At 49.7% G+C, this 21,411-nt stretch overlaps 2 protein-coding genes across 2 annotated transcripts; both read left to right on the forward strand.

Moving 5' to 3' along the window:
* Nucleotides 1-945: 945 nt before the first annotated feature.
* On the forward strand, nucleotides 946-2,838 carry LOC306816088 (olfactory receptor 14C36-like; the record flags this gene model as incomplete). The annotated part of the gene is made up of 2 exons (XM_079332578.1): nucleotides 946-1,033; nucleotides 1,835-2,838. The coding sequence occupies exon 2, from the start codon at nucleotides 1,858-1,860 to the stop codon at nucleotides 2,836-2,838; it is 981 nt and encodes a 326-aa protein (XP_079188704.1). The 5' UTR covers nucleotides 946-1,033; nucleotides 1,835-1,857.
* Nucleotides 2,839-18,018: 15,180 nt separating this feature from the next.
* LOC306816089 (olfactory receptor 14J1-like) lies at nucleotides 18,019-18,951 on the forward strand (the record flags this gene model as incomplete). The annotated part of the gene is made up of 1 exon (XM_079332579.1): nucleotides 18,019-18,951. The coding sequence occupies one exon, from the start codon at nucleotides 18,019-18,021 to the stop codon at nucleotides 18,949-18,951; it is 933 nt and encodes a 310-aa protein (XP_079188705.1).
* Between the last annotated feature and the right edge of the window lie 2,460 nt (nucleotides 18,952-21,411).

The raw sequence follows: 21,411 nt of genomic DNA on the forward strand, positions 1-21,411 counted from the left end.
TCCTTGAAGGAGAGAATTGGAGGCCATGATTGCACAAATTTTTTTCAGAGACTCAAAGAAAGGAAAAAGGAAAGTACCCTAAAAAAACTGAAGTACCTTGAAACATTAATGTGCCCCACTGAGTATTGTTACTGACAAAGGATCTCAAGAAACTAAATAAAGCAGATAATTGGAGGCCATGATTACACAAAGCTTTCAGAGACTCCAAGGCAAAAGCAAAACCCAAAGTCCTTTGAAAAACTTGCAGTCCCTGGGAGCATGAAGGAGCTCCCAGGGCCATTCCTGACCAAGGCTCCCCAGCAACTGGTCCCAGCAGATCCCTGAGGCCACTGGGATGTGGGGGGATGCTGAGGGCAGCACAAGGGGTGACAATGCCCAGCCTTGCTGGGATTGTGCCAGGAGGCCCCAGTGGCTCAGGACAAGGTGTCTCCTCACAGCCCTTGGTGGCACAGACCCTGCTGTGCGCCAGGGCACCAAGACTTGGCTCCTCTTTGTCCCCACCTGTCATCTCTCCCTCCAGTTCTTGACTCTTATTGTGGCTTGGGGACACTTTATCAGTTGTGTCCCTCTGTGGGACCCATTAAAACTTGAAGAAACTTTGGAGTTTGATTCTGACTTGGAGTTCTTGAGAGGCTTCTCCAGCTCCCTCTCAGGGACTGATGTTCAGGGCTTCAGCACTAACCCCAAGAGGGTCATTAAAAGTCCTTGTGCTGTGTCTGTGCTGCTCAGCTGGGCTGGGCTCCTGGCACAGAGGGCCATCCAAGCTATTAAGAAAAGCTTCAAAAGCACATTTCTCTTGATGAGCAGCTCTTCTCAGAGACCAGCAGGGCTGGGGAACTGCCTGCAGACACCCCAGGCACAGCACAGAGGCACAGAGAGTTTCAATCCGTCAGGGCTGGGAAGATGCTCAGAAGTGACTGGGGCAGAATCACTCCCAGCCCTTGACATAGGAAGCCTCTGGCTACAGGACAAGGCAGCTGTAGCTCCTGCAGTGATCTCCTAAAGCTGGAACATCCCAATGCCTACAGACTCTGTGAGTACATTCTCTGATTCTCTCTTGTGTAGAGCAGCCAGGGGTGCCCAGGACTGTCCTGCAGAGCAGGGTCCTGCAGCCCAGGGCACTGTGCTGGGGCAGGGACTCTGCTGCCTGCTAGGGACAGCTCTCAGCCAGCCCTGGGAGCTGCTGACAGCAGTGGGGAATAAGGTCTGGGTGGAAGGAAAGAGCTCATATGGCTTGGAAGTGTTCTCCTTGTGTGGTGAGGATGCTACATTGTTCAGGACTCATGTGTCATGACTCTGGCATGACATTTCACTCCAGAATATTTTGAATTAGATTATAAAGGGAGCATAGCAAGGCAGGAGCTATTATTAAATCTACTGCTTTTTGTTGCCTCGATGGGAAATAGCAGACTGATATTCATCTCACAGTTCAGGTTGAGAAAAATTAAAAAAAGAAAAAAAAATCTCAGATCTCAATAAACCAGCACAAGACAGGAATCAGCACAGAGTCCCTTACGGGCAGCATCAGTGCTGCTTTTCCCACCTCCTTAGGGTTTCTGTGATGTTGCCATCAGACCATGCAGAGTCAGAGCTGACCCTAGGCAGTGCCATGTGCTGGGAGGCGTCTGCAGAGCAGAGCTGAGCCCCCAGGGCTGGGCTGGGATCTGGCAGCACTGGCAGGAGCCAGCCCTGGCACAGAGAAGCAGCTGCTATCAGGGACAGCTCCAAGCATCAGAACTCTGGGCAGGAAGTGGGGGGAAAGAATCAACAAGCTGGGCTGGGATATTTAAAATTGTCTCCAAACTGAACTATTCCATGATTAACTTTTTTACAGATCCCTGTGCCAAGAAACAGCAAATGTCCAACAGCAGCTCCATCAGCCACTTCCTCCTGCTGGCACTGGCAGACACATGGCAGCTGCAGCTCCTGCACTTCTGCCTCTTCCTGGGCATCTCCCTGGCTGCCCTCCTGGCCAACGGCCTCATCATCAGCGCCGTAGCCTGCGGCCACCATCTGCACACCCCCATGTTCTTCTTCCTGCTCAACCTGGCCCTCACTGACCTGGGCTGCATCTGCACCACTGTGCCCAAAGCCATGCACAATTCCCTCTGGGACACCAGGAATATCTCCTATAAGGGATGTGCTGCACAGGTGTTTCTGTTTATGTTCTTTATTTCAGCAGAGTATTTCCTCCTGACCATCATGTGCTACGACCGCTACGTGTCCATCTGCAAACCCCTGCACTACGGGACCCTCCTGGGCAGCAGAGCTTGTGTCCACATGGCAGCAGCTGCCTGGGCCAGTGCCTTTCTCAATGCTCTGCTGCACATGGCCAATACATTTTCCCTGCCGTTGTGCCATGGCAATGCCCTGGGCCAGTTCTTCTGTGAAATTCCACACATCCTCAAGCTCTCCTGCACCAAATCCTACCTCAGGGAACTTCGGCTTCTTGCTGTTAGTGTTTGTTTAGGTTTTGGTTGTTTTGTGTTCATTGTTTTCTCCTATGCACAGATCTTCAGGGCTGTGCTGAGGATCCCCTCTGAGCAGGGTCGGCACAAAGCCTTTTCCACCTGCCTCCCTCACCTGGCTGTGGTCTCCCTGTTCCTCAGCACTGTCACATTTGCTCACCTGAAGCCCCCCTTCATCTCCTCCCCAACTCTAGATCTGGCACTGTCAGTTCTGTACTCAGTGGTGCCTCCAACCTTGAACCCCCTCATCTACAGCCTGAGGAACCAGGAGCTCAAGGCTGCAGTGTGGAGACGGATGACTGGGGCATTTCAGAACCATTTTAATGCTGGTCTATTTCTGCAAATCATTTGTAATAAAAGTCACCTCTGAAAAAACTAGTTGGTATGATTCTCTGTGGTTTTATCTTTATTTTACTTTTTCATTTATGTTCACAAAGCATTGCCATTTTTTCTGTCCTTTTTGAAGTTTTTATTCTCTTTATCTTTGGTGTGGCCCACAAACTGGGTCTAGGAGAAGCTGTGTACCAAAGGATCTTCCTCTCAAGAAAGATTTCTCTAGAGATCCCCCTTCTGTTACCTCCTCTGGAGCTACAGCAGCAGCGTCTCTGTGCAGAAATGGGGTAGTTCAGTGCTGGCACAACAGCTGTCCCCAGCAGCAGCAGCACTTGGTGTTCCAGTGCTGCTCCTGTGCCACTGCCCTGCTGCCCTCCTGCCCCTCGTGTTGCTGCAGGGCCTGAGTGCTCTCAGGGCCAGGCACAGCCCTGGGGGTGGCAGTGCCAGGGCTGCAGCAGGGACAGGCCATGGGCACTGCTGGGGCAGCGCTGACACCTCAGGGCAGGGCCTGGGGGCTCCAGGCTCTTTGGCCAGGCTCTCTCCAGAGCACTTGGCCAGGCCAATGCTGAGCAGAGAAAACCCCCATGAGCAGCCCCAGGCTGGCCGTGGGCAAGCTGGGGGCAAACAGCATGGCTGGTGCTCTGCAAGGTCCCTGCAAGGGGGAAACCCCTGGCAAGGAGCAGCAGAGCAGGGGCTGATCCATCCCCACTGCTCTGGACAGCCCAGGCAGCGTCCCAGAGCGTCCTCATGCACCTGCCAACAACATCCCCCCTCTGCAGCCCTGGCCTCTCCCCCAGCTCACACAGGTGCCGCATCCTTGCAGGCACAGACACGGCAGCACCAGCTCAGGAGCCCCTGTTTGCACTGCACAGAGCAGGCGTCAGCACCCCAATGGTGCTGCTGTAGGGAGATGGAGCTGAGTGAGCACAAATGCCATCAGCCCCTGGGGCCAGCAAGGGCTTGGGGACATGAGGGAAACCACTCAGGTTTGTCATGACCTCTGCAGTCAGCCAGAAAGTTTGTTCTCATGAGCTGTGAGTTTCCTGTCCCACTGCAGATGCTGTTGCATAGAGCCAGGGCTGCCTGGCAGCCACCCCAGAGCATTTCCTGTTTTCACCTTTGTTTTCTTTCCTCTTCCTCATAAAAATCTCTTCCTCTTGCTCACCCCTGTTTTCCATCCCCTGCAACCAGCCCATCCCTCTTTGCTGATTCCTCTCCAGTCCCACTCCCCATTTCAGTTCCTAAATTAGCACCAAAGGAACATCCCTCGGAGAGCAGGATCATCCTACGAGTGCTTCAGGAATTGTCTGCAGGGCCTGCAGTGCCTCGTGCTGCTCCCTTGCCAGAGGCACCACAGGCCAGGAGGTCACTGTGGGAGCCCAGGGCGTTCCCCTGGCCTCCTTGGGGGTCTCAAAGACCTCTGAGTAAGCCCCTGGTATCACAGGTGCTGAATTCTAACCCCTGGGGGAAGCTGTCAGCACAAAGAGAATGGAAACAAGCTACCAAAATTAGTGAAGTGTAAATTAGATTGTTAGAACGTAGATAAATAGTTTTTTTTGAATGTTTATGATAAGGGACACGTGGCCAAGATGGAGAATTTGGGGGGTGGATACCTTTTCCTCCTTCTTCTCCATGTCATCCATGTTGGGTGACACGTTGGCACTCTTGGATTGGATGGGGTCAGGGCTGGACCATTTAATAAAATTGTATTGTATTGGGAAAATTTTGTAAACATGTAATACGTAGTACAAACTATATAAGATAAGCCCTGCCTTCACCAGGCAGATTCCACCATGGATGCCAGGCTGAGCAGACCCTGCTGGCCAGGCAAAAAGTCTCTGAGATATGAAACATAAACAATCCTTGGAACAAGAGAAAACGGTCTCCAACAATCTCTCTTCAGCTGCTTCAAAGAAAACCAGGGTTTGAACCACCTTCGTGTCCCTCTGGGGTGATCTCGGGGCAAAGGAGAAACCTCAGACTGGGACAGGCCACATCTGGGCTGGTGTGTGTGGGTATGGGGCTCCCTGTTCTGGGCAGTGAGGAGGGGCTGGAGAGGCTCTGCAAGACTGACAGGATGGGCTTTGGGGTCTGTGTGGAGAAGCTGAGGGACCTGGGCTGCTGGACCTTCTGAAGAGGAGGCCCAGGGCTCTTCCTGCAACTGCTCCAGGGGTGGTTTCAGAGAATCACAGAATGAGCCAGGCTGGAAAAGATCTTGGAGATCATCAACTCCAACCTGTACCCTGACACCACCTTGTCTCCCCTGAGCCTCCTCCAGGACAAACATCCCCAGCTCCCTCAACCACTCCTCACAGGACCTGCATTCCAGATCCCTCACCAGTCTTGTTGCCCTTCTCTGGACACACTCCAGTCCCTCTATGTCCTCGCTAAAGTGGAGACCCACAATTGGACACAGCACTCGAGGTGCTGCCAAACCAGTGCTGAACACAGGTGAAGAACCACTGCCCTGGTCCTGCTGGCCACTCCATTGCTGATCCAGGCCAGGAGCCATTGGCCTTCTTGGCCACCTGGGCCCACTGCTGGCTCATGCCCTGCCTGCTGTCCATCACTGCCTCCAGGTTCCTTTTTGTCTGGCCACTGTCCAGACACTCTGTCCCCAGCCTGTAGCACTGCTTTGGTTGCTGTGGCCAAAGTGCAATACCTGGCACTTGGTAATTTTAAACACCATCTTGTTGGATTTGGGCCGTGGATCCAGCCTGTCCAGGTCCCTCTGCAGAGCTTTTCTAACCTCCTGCACATCCACATTCACACCCAGCTTGGTGTCACCACAGTTCTATGAGGCTCTAGAATGTCACAATGGTCTCCATGATTCCATGATGCTCTGTTACGTCACAATGGATCCTTGGTTCCTGGGCCCTGCAGTTTCACAAGGAAACCTTGGTTCCATGTGGTCTCGCAGTGCAACAATGCTTTCCTTGGTTGCAGACTATCCCAGTGGCCACTTGGTCCCATGGAGCACCACAGTGTCAAAATGATTCACTTCATTCCATGAGGCCCTGCAGTGTCACAATGGCCTCTTGGTTGTATGAGATCCAGCAGTATCACAGTGGTGTCCGTGGTTCCACAAGGCTCCAAAAAGTAACACTGGCCCCTTGGTTCCATGGGGCCCTGCAGTGTCACCTTGGCCTCATTGTTACATGAGGTTCCACAGTGTCATAAAAGACTCCTTGTTTCCACCAGACTAAAAAGTGTCTCCACAGTGTTCTTGATTTCATGGGGCCCCACAGAATCACAGCCCCCCCCTCCCCCCTCCCCCCAAATTCCATAAAGGCACAGACTGCCACAATGAATTCCTTGTTTGCACAGTGTCACAATGGACCCCTGGTGACACATCATCCTGCAGTGTCACAATGGGTTCTTGATTCCATGACATCCTGCAGTTTTAGTGTCACACTGGAGTCTAAGTACATGAGGCTCTGCAGTTTCACACTTATTTCCAAGGGGCACCCAGGTGTCAAAACTGTTCCCTTAGTTCCACGAGTCCCTGCAGTACAACAATGACCCCTTGGTTTAACAAAGCCCAGTGTGTCACTATTGTCTCCACGTTTCCATGATGACCCAGAGCCATCAATGAACCTTGAATCCCTTTTGCCCCACAATGTTACAATGGGACCTTGCTTCCCTGGGGCCATGCATTGTCACAATCATCACAGAATCACAGAATCACCCAGGCTGGAAAAGACCTTTGAGAGCATCAAATCCAACTTGTGACTCAACATCACCTTGTCACCCAGACCATGGCACTCAGTGCCTCATCCAGTTTTTCCTTAAACACCTCTAAAGATGGCAACTCCACCACCTCCCCAGGCAGCCCATTCCAATTCCAAATCACACTTTTATTCAAGAATATTTCCAAATGTCCAGCCAAATCCTTCCAGCATCTTAAGGCTGTGTCCTCTTGTCCTGTCACTGTTCCCTGGGAAAAGAGCCTGACCACCACCTGGCTGCACCCTCTGGTCAGGCAGTTGTAGAGAGTGACGAGGTCTCCCCTGAGCTTCCTCCAGGATAAACTACTCCAGCTCCCCCAGCCACTTCTCACATGACCCAGACCCTTCACCAGCCTTGTTGCTCTTCTCTGCACACACTCCAGCCCCTCCATGTCCTTCCTAAATTGGGGCCCAGAACTGGACACAGCACTCGAGGTGCTGCCAAACCAGTGCCCAGCACAGGGGAAGAGTGACTGCCCTGGTCCTGCTGGCCACACCATTACTCATCCGGGCCAGGATCCATTGGTCTTCTTGTCCACTTAGGCTCATAGCTGGCTCATGTCCAGCCAGGTGTCCATCATTGCCATGAGGTGCCGTTCTGTCAGACCACTCTCCTAGCGCTCTTTCCCCAGCCTGGAACACTGCAGAGGTTGTTGTGGCCAAAGTGCAGGACCCAGCACCTGGTCTTCTTAAACCTCACTTTGTTGAATTCGAGCCCTGGATCCAGCCTGTCCATGTCCCTCTGCAGACCCTCCTACCCTCCAGCAGATCAACACTCACACTCAGCTTGGCACCATCTGCACATTTGCTGATGGTGCACTCAGTGCCCTCATGCAGATCATCAATGCAGATACTGAAATCCATACTGGCTGGCTCTGATCCCTCAACCATCCTGTAGGTGCCCTATGATGTCACTCCAGGTGATCTGTTCCATCACCTTGCTGGGCACCAAGGTCAGGCTGACAGGCCTGAAGTTCCCCAGATCCTCCTTCCAGCCATTCTTGGGGATGGGCTCACATTGGCACCTCCAGTCCTCTGGGACCCCCCTGGTGACCCAGGACTGATGATAAATGATGGAGAGCAGCTTGGGGAGCTCATCAACCAGCTCCCTCATCCCCCTAATATGGATCCCATCTGGTTGTAGAGACACCTGTGAGCATCTGAGTGGCCCAGCAGCTCCCCAGCTGTTTCCTACCAGATTACAGGGGTCTGTTCTGATCCCTGTCCCCATCTACTAGCTCAGGGGGACACTTGTCCTGAGAAAAACCTGTCTTATTATTGAAAAGTGAGGCAAAGAAGGGGTTAAGCATCTCTGTCTTTTCCTCATATTTGGTAACCATTTCCCCCCAATAAGCACTGGAGGTTTTCCTATTCTGTCTCTTTGCCAATAATGCATTGATGAAACTATCCTTATTATCCTTCACAGTAGTGGCCTGATTAAGTCATAATTGAGCATTCATCTCTCTAATCTTCTTTCTGCATGACCTAATTAACAGCCTTAACCATTTTCTGAGTTGCCTACCCATCTGTCCAAAGGTGATATAGCCTCTTTTTTCCCCTGAGCTCCTGGATAAAATACTTATGCCTTGCCAGGCCACTCATTTTCCTTATTAGTTCACATTTTGGCACAGAAGGACATTTTTTTCCTTCTCCATCAATATTTCCTTCCTGAAATGCCTTCATCCTTCCTGGAATCCCTGGTTTTAAGGGCTATTTTCCTTAACAAAATGTCACAATCCTCTCAACCCGAGCAGGAGTCGTGATGGTTTGTTCAACCCCAGGGTGCAAAAGACAAAAGGGAAGAGACTCAGGTTTGTTTAGCAGTAATACAGTTCATTGCGTGCTAACAATCAAGTTTTGTGTCTGTGTGTGTGTGAGAGAGAGAGATGAAGAAAAAGGGGGGAGAGAGAGAGATAGAGGGATGGGATATAGCTACCAAGAGACTGGACACATCCTCGTGGCTGTCCAATGAGATGAGACATGTCTTCAATCCTTTGGGGAGAAAGAGATCTCAAAGTATTTTTAAGAAAGTAACTTTTTATAGTCCTATTCCAAAGCAAGGGGCCTCTGGCGAAAAGGAGGGGACATTTATGGACTATTGTATGTGGAGATCGTAAGTCCAAGAAACAGGTGGAACAGGACGCTACAGCCAGTACCCTGCTGAGCACAGCCTACCATGGCAAGCACATCTATAAACAGTCCTTGGCAAACATCCACCTAGGCCAGGCCAGAACTCAGGTCCAGAGGGAGGGGTGGCATCCTGGGGTCTCAGTCTCTGATGATGGTCTTGAGGCAGATCAGAGAAAACTTTGGACTGACTCTTACACAAAAGCAGTATCTGATTCAGTTATCCCCAAATCTGCATCCTGAATAGGCCAAAGGCCTTGCACTCTAAGTCCAGTGTAGAAGTTTTGTTGATGCCTCTCTTTCTTCCACAGAGTATGGAAAAACCCAAAATTTTATGGTCACAGTACCCCAAACAGATTCTGACCACCACATCTCCCACCAGCCCTTTTCTCTTTGTGAACAGCAGGACACAGAGCTTTCCTGGGGAGCAGGAAGACAAGGAAACCTCCCCAAAGTGCAGCCTGGAAGGTTCAACCTGGAGGTGAGGAATCAGCAAAGTCCCTGCCAGGGCAGAATGTTGGTGGCTGAGGTGTCCCAGCTGAGGCTGGGCCATGCCATGGCTCCGTGTGCCAGGAGCCGGCAGCGCTGGGTGCAGGGAGCCCAGGGAGGGCACAGCAATGCTGGGCTGAGAAATGCTGGGGGGACAGTGAGATGGGTGTGTGCAGCCAGCCAGGGAAAAGCCTAAACAACAAACTCTACTCAGGAGCCAAATGCTCAATACAGGCTGCCTGGAATGATGTCACCTTTCTACAAGCTGCAGTATAACCAGAAATTATCTCTGTAAGCAGAATTCTCTGAGTCTTCCAACTGAATTCTCTGTCCCCATCCTTTCCCTGGATCTCTGTTGCAGATGGAAATTGATTGTACCATCATCACCTTGAACCTCTCTCTTGAATGCAGACAGTTTTCCCCAGGTGTGTTAAGAAGTTGTTGCTCAGTGTCTATGCAAAGCTTTTGTATCCTCATGGAACCAACTGTCTTCATGGAAAGGCGACAATTGTGACAGTTTAGAGCCTCACAGAAACAAGGCTCCATTGTGACACTGAGGGGAATTAGAGAATCAAAGAGACCATTGTGACACAGCAATGCCACAGGGAACCAATGGTCCATTGTGACAATGTAGATCCAAGGACACCATGGTGACACTATGGGACCTCATGGATCCAAGGGGCCACTGTGATACTGGAGAACTTCATGGAACCCAGGGTCCAGTGTGACACAGCAGCGCCTCATTGGAACAAAAGAACCATTACTGACAACACAGAAACTCCTGGAACCAAGGGGCTGTGGTGACACAGCAGGGCGAAGGAGACCAGTGACCAGTGACGTAAGAACCTTATTGAACTGATGGTCCATTTTGACACTGCAGAAACAAGAAGACCATTGTGACACTATGGAAACTCAGCGAACCAAGGGGCCATTGTGACACTCCAAGGCCTCGTGGAACCAGGGAGATCATTGTGACAATCCAGAACCTCATGGCACTTTATTGTGACACAGCAGGGTTCCATGGAACCAGTTGTCCATTGTGACAATGCAGATCCCAGGAGATCATGGTGATGCTCGGGAAGCTCATGGAACCAAGGGTCCGTTGTATCCTGGTCTGGAGGACAGGCGTCTGCCAAGAAAGGCAGAAGCTTCTCTTTGAAAGGAGAAGGTAAACCTTCCCCCAAATTACTGTAATTTTGAAATTAAGCGGCTCTCAAGCAAACATATGGGAATTAGGAATAAAAGTTCTTTGCTAGGAAAATTAAAATAGAAATACAGTATTACAAAGAACAATCCCAAAACACTGACAGAGTCAAAATACAACCTGACACCCTGTCAGTCAGAGTGTTGGTAGCAGTCCAGTTAAATGGTGGCTGCAGTCCTCCTGGAGTGACAGATGTGGTTCAGCTGAAGCAGTGCTCCTGTAGAAAAAGTGCAGTTTTCCTCTGAAAGTCCAGAGATGATGTGGAAAGGTCTGGCTTTCCACTGGAATCCAGTGGAAAGAAGGCACCTTGTTGTTCAAAATTTCAGTTTTTATCAGGGTAGGAAAGGCTTGGTTCCTCCCCTTGGCTGGAGCATCTTCCAATGGGATGATGTAATTTTATCAGTCATACAGTGGGACTGGATGGCCCAGCAGCAGATGATATCTTCCTGGAGGGAGGATGGGTTGTGGAAAAGATAAAGATGATTGCCCCACCTAGTCTTAAAGATGGCCTATGAGCAAATAATATGTGCCACAGAGATAAGGGTCACTACCCTACCCAGCTTCAACACATGGTGATAGAATCCAGAGTTTTGTATTTCTGCAACCCAAGACACCTGATAAGTTCTCTGTGTTTGTGGTTGCTTGTGTTCTTGACTGCTGCTACTAGAATCCTGGCTCTTATTTTTTGTTTTTCCTCATCTCTTCTAACATACACTTTTTGCGCTTCCCATAACAACTCCTGAGCCCCCTATCCTGCTGATCTTCCAATTTTTCCAGCTTCTTCCTGATGTCCCCTCAAGACTTAGCTATGAATTGTGTTTTCAAAAGGACCTGCCCTGCTGCTGTATCAGGGTCTATGCCCGAGTATAATTGCAAATCCTTTCTTAGTCTCTCTAGCCATTATGTCTGGAACTCATCCTTCTCTTGGTGCTCACTCAGAGCTTTCCCTATATTTTGTCCCTTAGGCACATGAATTCCTTGGATGATCATCCACCTGAAATCCTTCATATTCTGCCCATGTTCCACCTCCTGATTACTCCAGTTTGCATCTGCCAGAGGCCATTTCTGATCTCCCTGTTCTGGCCCCTGCTTATCTCCATTCCAAGCCTCTATTTCTGACTGTTTAATCATTCCTCTCTCTTCCATTCTAAACAAGATTTCTAATATAGGCTGCAATTACACCCCTTCCCCAGGGCTGCATATTTACTTTTCTCATGATTAGGAGGTTCTTTTGAAATCACTAAGAGATTTAAAGCTTGACAAATTTAATCTTCAAATGATTTAAACTCTGTCCAATATAAATTATCTGCATAGATATTTTCCTTCGTCTATTCCAACGTACAATAATGGATAATTTTCTGCTTGTTTTTTCCTCTTTGGGATTCCCTTGTACCCCAGTATTGTAACATGATCCCCAGTGGACTGTCCTGAGGAATACTGTTCCCCTTCTGGGAACCCCCCTCTTGGTTCCCAGGCATACTGGGTTCTTGTGAATTTTTCTCATAATTCACAACCACTTGGTCAGAGGTCTTACTCTTTCTCTGACCCATCTATGGCGGCAAAAGACCAAGAAATCCCATATATCTTAGTGTCCCGTGCTCTCCCTCACTTGTTTAGTGGTTCAACTTTCTCATTCAATATTTACACATAAAATATTTACAATATTTTATCTTTTGCCAACCACTTGTCTCTGTCCTAATTCTCTAATTTCCCTTCTCAATCTGTTTTCCCTAACTTTTCCGGACACTTTCTTCAAACCCTTTAACCACATACAATTTCCATCTGTTTTTCTTCTAGAAGATAATTTAACTGAACTTAGTCATTTCCCTCGAAAATCATCTCTTTGAGTGTCAGCCAGCTCTCTTCTCCTTAAAGACTTTCTCTGTGAGTTCTTGGGCTGGGACCTTCCCTCCCAGTCCCTCCTGGGGTCTTCATTTGTTCTTCCCTTTTGCTTCCCTTTTTTCCTGGCCAGCCTCCTCATGGAGAACTGAAAACAGGGTACTGAGAGGCCCCCACTGGCTTCGGCTATCGAACCATTCAAATATTCCTCCCTCACACACACAAGCACACAGTTGCCACCCCTTTACCCAACCCCGTGGTACTTACACAGTCTGTTTTCCCGCGGTTTTTGTGCACAAGACATTTTATGGGCACTTTACCTTTTGCTGGCACTCCTCCGGGAGCCTTATTTTTGCGTGCATCCTATTGCTAGCTTCTTTTGCTTATGCTTCATTTTAATTTGGAACTCCTTCTCCAAGAGAACCTGGTCTAGTCTTGGGACCACCTTAACAACTGGTGGAGAGCTCCTTCCCAAAACTAGCTACTTTTCCTTTGGACTGAGTTCCCAGGTTTTGTCATCAAATTGTGAATCATGTTCTATTTGTCCAATTAACCAGACAACAAGATTAAATTTAGCTGCAATTTTTAAGAGAAGCAATTGTATATAAATGAATATAACCAAAGTATATTAAATACATATAATTGAGTATATACAAAATTTGGTAGTGAGTAATTTCGTATAATTGAGGTTCAAATAAAGCATAAGTAAAACCAACTGGGGTTATACTGACCGGGGGTACGGGTAGGGGTTAGCCCTTCCTCCCATACCAAAGCAATCAAGCTAAAAATCTCACATACTGTATGCTGATACATATTAATACAGAATGTTCTGGAAAGCTCCTCCTGGTTTCTATACCCAAAATCGGCATCATTATGTCATGTTGTGCATGCTCCACTAGTAGTTAGGGGTCTCTCCTTCTTTCAGGGGTCTTTATTTCCAGTGAAGTCTCTGTGTCTTCCTCTTCTGTGTCTGCTGTTTAACCTTGCAGGTAGTGAAAGCACACTAAGCTTGGGGTTATGCAACTAAGCATATGTTTCCACATCCAAGTGCCCAGTGCCTGGAATCATCCCAATTTGGCCCATTCCAAGGTCTAAACTTTTTATTTCTAGATGCTGGTATTAAACCTACATGCTGCTAATATTGCCACCGAACATCTGGAGGATCTACTTTGTTCCTTTTCGTTTTTGCTTTGTAACAATTATTTTCCATTGATATGAAGCAACAATTTTGCTAATATAGTTACAATTTAGTTAGCACGAATCACATTTATCACAGTCCTTTAATAGAGAGATACCCTTCCCTGCCGTGATTTTGGCTTTGGGATTCAGGTTGTGTGGTGGGAATGCCTGTTTCTGGGGGATGGTATTCCCTGTAACACTTGGTGTTCTGGCTCAACTGGTACCCTGCCACTACTGGTCATTGTGTATTTTAGAGTAATGCTGCCAATTTGTGACAAAAGTTATAATTGCAGCAAGCTGGTAATCTTGTTCGGTGTTGTTATTCTGACTGTGTTGTTGGCTGCTTTGTTTTAGTTTGCTCAGAAGTGGCTGTTGAAGATCAACCCCAAGCTGAAAGAGCCCAGCTGTGTAGGCAGGCTCTTTCCATGTGGCTTCAGCGTGAACCAGGAGAGTTTTGAATACAGAGGGGAGTCGGACCACTGTAGGGTGAAAAGACAATGTGAGCTTGGCAAGAGAAATTAGAGGAACTTCCTACCTGCAGTGCTGTGTCTTGGATTCTCGGGAATTTAAGATACGAGGGGCTCATATTTGTGGACTGCCAGAATTACAATGTGGTGGTTTGAGCATATTTTGAATTGTGGCTAGATGAATAGAAAGGATCCCCCTCCCTCAGTGGTTTGGGCAGGATCCTTGGGAATTTGTGAATCCAGTGAACTATTCTATAGAAAGAGGAAATTATCAATTTTACCTGGAAGGAATATATAGAACTTCAACAGGGAGGTTGGTAGCTTTGGATTGGGAAGACCCTGCATAAGAGGATCTGGACATTCAAGACAGAAGTGAAATAGCCTGTTTTTGCTGGTGTTATGGGGCATTTTGGGACTTCTAGAGTTTGGCACCCCGTGTGGTTACTGTTACAGTGTAGGACTTGTGAAAAATGTTGGTATTGTTCCTGTGATAGATGGAAACCTCTATGCCTTCAGAGTAAATGGAGGCATCCTAACCAAGCTGATTTTGAACCTAAGATCCTAAAGTTCGTGTGTGGAAAATCACATTCAATCTCTGCAACCTGGGCGTGTGTGGGGGAGGAAGATTGGGAAAGAACTGTGAGAGATTGCAAAGAGAGATTTGGGTGGAAATGGGACAGGACAAGAAGGAGGAGATACTGGGAACTGAACAAAGTAGGGGATCCCTAAAGCCAGTCCTCTAGGCTGTATTATTGCACATTGGAAAGATGTTACACGGCAAGGGGATTCAGAAAACAGAGAGACCTTATTAGATTCTGCAAGGACTGGTGGCCCCTTTATATAAATTGGACAATTGAGCAAAGTGGACACCTAGTGGAACTTTGGATTGTAACACACTATTTCAGCTCTTGCTACTTCTTAGGAGAGAAGTGGGAGAGGTGTCATATGCCGATACGCTTCTCTCCATTTGAGATGACCCTGAATGGCAGAGGGACTGTGGGATCAAGGCTCCATCTGACCCTCTGGTACTGGCCCTAGGAGAAGGAGAATAAGAGAGAAAAGTTTAAGTGGTGTTGTTCAGTGTGCAGCATAGGGCAAAGATGTGCAAAATCAGATAAGTTTTACCAGATTGTAGCCCAGGAACAAGGTCTGGTGGAAAATTTGCTCAAGCCTCCCCATGTAAGAAAGGAAAGGGATGAGGATGAGGATGCAGACTCAGAGGATGCAGATCTCCCTCTGATCATGCACCAGACTAGACAACAGACACAGATATTACAGGCACCTGTAAAAGAGGCAGTGAGACCAGAGGAAGAAATGGTAATGGTTAAAGTTCCCTTCTCCACAATTGGCTTGGAGGCATGGGAAAAGGTTGCTAAAAATTACCACAGCAATCCAGTTAACACTGCTAAATGTCTGCAATATATAATAAAACAACACAATCCAGATTGGCACGATATGCGATTGTTATTGGATGCAGTGACGGAGACAGAAAAACAATCAATTATAAAAACAGCAGGGGATCTAGCAGATTATTACAAAACCCAACAATTGGATGTGAAAGATTATTTCCCATTCCAAAATCCACAGTGGGACCCAAACACATCAAATGAATTGAGAGAGTTGGAAAGCTATCAGGAGCAGTTTGCAGAGGGGATGGAAAGGGCCATTCCCAAAACTATGAATTGGTCAGCTTTATATACAATCAAGTGGGACTGTGCCATGGCTTGTGGAAGCAAGGGGCCATCGAGGCACAGCTTGGAAGCCAGGAGAACATTGTGGGGAAATGGATTCTCACAGAAGTAAGGCTCAATTGTGACAGTGTGGAATCACAATGATCTCCTGGGTTCCATGAGTCTCTGCTGCGTTTGCAGCTGACTCTTGGTGTCCCTGTGCTCTGCTGTGATTCATGAGGCTGTGCTGTGTCACACTGGAACTTGCTTCCTCCAAGGCTGGAGATGTCCCAGTGGCACTGGGTTTCTATCAGGCCATGTTTTCTCAGAATGGGGCTTCAGTTCCATGAGAATCCATTGTGTCACAATGTTCTCTTTAGTTTTATGAGAGCCTGATGTGTTGACAATTGACTCTTGATTCCTTGAAGTTTCATTGCATCACAATGATCTCCTTGGTTGCATCAGGCCCAGTTTTGTCACAATGCATTCCATGCATTTCTAGTGCATCACAATGATCTCTTGGATTCCATGAGGTCCTGCTGAAAAACAGTGGACACTTGGTTCCATGAGCTTCCATTCCATCAGGATGATCTCTTGCATTCCATGTGGCCCTGCAGTGTCAATATGGAGCCTTTGTTCCATATGTTCCCTCTGTGACACAATGGTCTCCAGCGCTCTTATGAGGTTGCACCATGGAACTGTGGACACTTGGTTCCATGATATTCCATGTTGCCACTGTCAGGAAAATCCAGAAATGCCAGAGGCATTGAGCCCCACTGAGTGTTGTTACTGACAAAGCCTTTCAAGAGACTAATTGAAGGTGATAACTGGAGGCCATGATTGCACAAAGCTCTCAGAAACTCCAAGGCAAAAGCAAAACCCAAAGTCCTTTGAAAAACCTGCAGTCCCTGGGAGCATGAAGGAGCCCCCAGGGCCAATCCTGACCAAGGCTCCCTAGGGACTGGTCCCAGCAGATCCCTGAGGCCACTGGGATGTGGGGGGATGCTGAGGGCAGCACAAGGGGTGACAGTGCCCAGCCTTGCTGGGGCTGTGCCAGGAGGCCCCAGTGGCTCAGGACAAGGTGTCTCCTCCCAGCCCTTGGTGGCACAGACCCTGCTGTGCCCCAGGGCATCAAGACTTGGCTTCTCTTTGTGCCCAGCTGTCATCTCTGCCTCTAATTTCCTCCTCTTACTAGAACATGGGGACACTTTCGCACTTCTCTTCCTCAGTGGGATCCATTAAACTTCAAGCAACTTGGGAGTTTTAATCTGACTTGGAATTCTTGAGAGTTTTCTATACCTCCTTCTCAGGGACTGATGTTCAGGGCCTCAGCAGAACCCCCCAAGAGGGTCATTTAAGTCCTTGTGCTGTGTCTGTGCTGCTGAGCTGGGCTGGGCTCCTGGTGCAGAGGGTCACCTGAGCAAACAAGAAGAGCTTCAAAACCACATTTCTCTTGCTGAGCAGCTCTTCTCAGAGACCAGCAGTGCTGGGGCTCTGCATGCAGCCACCCTGGGCACATCACAGAGGCACAGAGTTCTTCAATCAGCTGTTTCTGGAAGATGCTCAGAAGTGTCTGGAGCAGAATCACTCCCAGCCCTTGACACAGGAAGCCTTTGGCTGCAGGACAAGGCAGCTGCAGCTCCTGCAGTGATCTTCTAAAGCTGGAACATCCCAATGCCTGCAGACTCTGTGAGTACATTCTCTGATTGTCTCTTGTGTAGAGCAGCCAGGGGTGCCCAGGGCTGTGCTGCAGAGCAGGGTCCTGCAGCCCAGGGCATTGTGCTGGGGCAGGGACTCTGCTGCCTGCCAGGGACAGCTCTCAGCCAGCCCTGGGAGCTGCCCCCAGCACTGGGGGACAAGGTCTGGGTGGAAGGAAAGAGCTCGTATGGCTTGGAAGTGTTCTCCTTGTGTGATGAGGATGCTGCATTGTTCAAGAATGCTCCCAGCATGACATTTACTGCAGGACATTTTTAAGTAGATTATACAGGGAGCACAGCAAATCAGGGGCTGCATAAAAGGGAAAATCCTGCTATTTAATCTACTGCTCTTGGTTGTCTGGATGGGAAATTGCAAACTGATATTCATCTCTCTGTTCAGAATGAGAAAAATTTTTAAAAATTCTCTCAAATCTCAATAAAGTAGTCAGTGACAGATATCATCACAGGGTCCCTTATAGGCAGCATCAGTGTGTCTTTTCCAGCCACCTGTGGGCTGCTGTGATGTTGCCAACAGAGCCTGCAAGGACAGAGCTGGCCTTGGGCAGTGCCCTGTGCTGGGAGGGGTCTGCAGAGCAGAGCTGAGCCCCCAGGGCTGGGCTGGGATCTGGCAGCACTGGCAGGACCCAGCCCTTAACACAGGGAAGCAGTTGCTGGCAGGGACAGCTCCAGGCAGCAGAGCCCTGGGCAGGCAGTGGGGGGAAAGGGCCCCCAAGCTGGGCTGGGATATTTAAAGTCCTCTCCACCAATCTATTCCATGATTGCATTTCTTACAGATCATTATGGCAAGACACTGCAAATGTCCAACAGCAGCTCCATCAGCAACTTCCTCCTGCTGCCATTGGCAGACACACGGCAGCTGCAGCTCCTGCACTTCTGCCTCTTCCTGGGCATCTCCCTGGCTGCCCTCCTGGCCAACGGCCTCATCATCAGCGCCGTAGCCTGCGGCCACCACCTGCACACCCCCATGTTCTTCTTCCTGCTCAACCTGGCCCTCACTGACCTGGGCTGCATCTGCACCACTGTGCCCAAAGCCATGCACAATTCCCTCTGGGACACCAGGAACATCTCCTATGAGGGATGTGCTGCACAGGTATTTCTGTTTATGTTCTTCATCTCAGCAGAGTATTCTCTCCTGACCATCATGTGCTACGACCGCTACGTGTCCATCTGCAAACCCCTGCACTACGGGACCCTCCTGGGCAGCAGAGCTTGTGCCCACATGGCAGCAGCTGCCTGGGCCAGTGGCTTTCTCTATTCACTGCTGCACACAGCCAATACATTTTCCCTGCCCCTGTGCCATGGCAATGCCCTGGGCCAGTTCTTCTGTGAAATCCCACAGATCCTCAAACTCTCCTGCACACACTCCTACTTCAGTGAACTTGGGCTTCTTGCTGTTTCTGGCTGTTTAGTATTTTGTTGTTTTGTGTTCATTGTTTTCAGTTATGTGCAGATCTTCAGGGCTGTGCTGAGGATTCCCTCTGAGCAGGGACGGCATAAAGCTTTTTCCACCTGCCTCCCTCACTTGGCTGTGTTCTCCCTGTCCCTCAGCACTGGCACATTTGCCTACCTGAAGCCCCCCTCCATCTCCTCCCCATCACTGGATCTGGCCCTGTCAGTTCTGTATTCAGTGGTGCCACCAACCCTGAACCCCCTCATCTACAGCCTGAGGAACCAGGAGCTGAAGGATGGCCTGAGGAAAATCATCATGAATGCTTTTCACAAGTTGTAAATTTTCATTCTACTGTATAACTATTATGATATTACACAGTAATGCCTATTCTGTGTCCTGTTTTTTCCGCTGGCTTAGGTATCACACTTCTTAAAATTTGTTCACCGGAAAATCTTTGTCATTACCCTTTATAATTCAGTACTTTAATCCCTAGTGTCAACCACAGGCTATATAATCCAAGAGCTGTACTACATATGTGCTTACACAAAATAAAGAACTCTGTATGCCATGGTTGCCTGATATGTTTGGCTTCTGTGGAGCTGCAGGGTTGGTGCCTCTGGGCATAGCTGGGGTGAAAAGGGAACCCCAGTGCTCCTCACTGCCAGGCACCCCCAGGGCTTCTGCTCCATAACCTCCCCTTCCTTCACTTCCACACTCCCCTTCAGAGCCTCTGTGTTAGTTTAAGATCTCAGGTCTCTTTTATCTCAGTCCCAGTCCTGCTGTGTGACTGTGCAGGCACTGCAGGCAGGGACAGGCCATGGACACTGCTGGGACAGAGCTGGGCTCAGCAACAGCATTTCCATCATGCAAGGGCATCTCCCCAGTGCAGGACCTGAAAGCTTCAATCTCCTTCCCCGTTTGCTCTCAAGGATGTGCCCAACACAGTGCCCTAGAGAGGAGAACAGTGACAGCCAAAGTGTGGCAGTGTTCAGGGTGGGGCTGTCCCAGCAGTGTCCCTGCAAAGCCAGAGCTGCTTCCAGCAGTGCCCTCTCACCCCAGGACACAGAGGTTGCTCTTCCCTGCCTGGAGGGACATCAAGTGACTGGGTCAGGAGTCTGTATTTGCAGTGCAGGGATATTCCACAGCCCTGAACATCCTGTGTGTGTGTGTGAGGGGACATAAGCCCGGTGAGCACAACCACCTTCAGCTGTTGCTGGAGTTTCCAGAGTCTAACATCCCCTGGGAACCCTGGATGCAGGGCTGGGATGAGCTCCTGTGCCCAGAGCTCCCTGTGTCCATCCCTCTGGCCCTGGGGCACCTCAGGCAGGGGCAGGGCAGGGTGACACCCGCAGGGCTGAGGTTCCTTCCAGGCTCTGGCAGTAGCAGCAGAGCCCATGGAGCCCCTGCCCATTCTGCAATGAACTGTGTGTGTGTGTGCCAGGGAAGGACTCGTGTCCCTGGACACCCCTGGGGCTGTGAGCAGGGCATGAGCCCAGCTCAGGGGTGGCCACCTGACAGAGCCCTGACATTTCTGGGGGTGCCCATAAGAGCAGAGTTGGGCAAGGTGGCTGTGGTTAAACCCCTCTGGGCATCCAGTGACAACAGAGTGTCTCTGTCACTGTCCCTCCTTACACAGAAAACAGGAGAAAATAAGGTGAACAGTTGTGGGTCACTATAAAGAGAGATTAATGTTAAGGGGACAGAAAAGCAAGGGCCAAATGTAGAAGAAAGGAAAACCATGGAGAGACAAGAATTCACTAGACATAATGGTTGCTCTGGAAGACAAATATATTAATGCAGAAAGTCTAGAGAGCCTCTTGTCCCCCTCATGTCCCTGCTGATCAGGACATCCCATGGAATGGAAGATCCCTTGGGTCAGTCCATCCCAGCTGTCCCATCCCTGTGTCCCCAAGAACACATGCCCCACCCCGACCCCCCGCCCGCAGCCCATTGGTTTGGGGGTTGCAGAGATGCCTCATGTGGGGCCAGCCCTGCTCAGGAGCAGCCAAAGCCTTGGGCTGGGACCAAACCCACTCCTGGCTGGGACCAAATCCAGCTCCAACAGCCAAGCACAGCAGGACAGGGGCTACCCTGGGCAAAGGGAACTCCATCCCAGCCCCACCCAGGCCAAGGGGGCTCAGGGGGCTCTTCCCACCTCTGTTATTCCACAATTCAATGAATCTATTCCTTGGAGAGCTCTTTGAAGACAGAATTGACTGACAGGCAGAAGTAGAGCTATAAAATGCACCAGTACAAACACAGCAGCTCCTGTGAGCAATGAACCCTCCCAGGCCAGTGCTGTGGCAGGAGAAGCATCCAGGAGGAGGAGGAGGATGAGCTCAGTGCATGTGTGTGTGTCCCAAGGCACAGAGGGTGAGGGTGGCAGAGGTCAGGGCAGAGCTGGCAGTGGCAGGGCAGATCCAGGGGCAGTGAGATGGGAGTGTGCAGCCTGCAGGGACACAGCAGCAGCTGTGGGACAGCACAGGACAAGCTGTGCTGGACATGGCCAAGGGCCCTGGCAGGGCTGGCAGTGCCCAAGAGAAGCCAAGTCTTGGTGCCCTGGAGCACAGCAGGGTCTGTGCCACCAAGGGCTGGGAGGAGACACCTTGTCCTGAACCTAGAATTTGTATCATTTGCAACAATTCCATTAGGTTCAGTGTCACAATGCTCTCCTTGGATCCATGAGGCCCCACAGTGTCACAATGGTCCCTTGGTTCCATTTGTCCCACACTGTTACATGAATCCTTAGTTCCATGGTGCTGTGAACTGTCACAATGGTCTCCTTGGTTCCATGGTGAT

Source organism: Erithacus rubecula, assembly GCF_903797595.1.
Source record: "Erithacus rubecula genome assembly, contig: scaffold_361_arrow_ctg1, whole genome shotgun sequence".
Classification (NCBI taxonomy): domain Eukaryota; kingdom Metazoa; phylum Chordata; class Aves; order Passeriformes; family Muscicapidae; genus Erithacus; species Erithacus rubecula.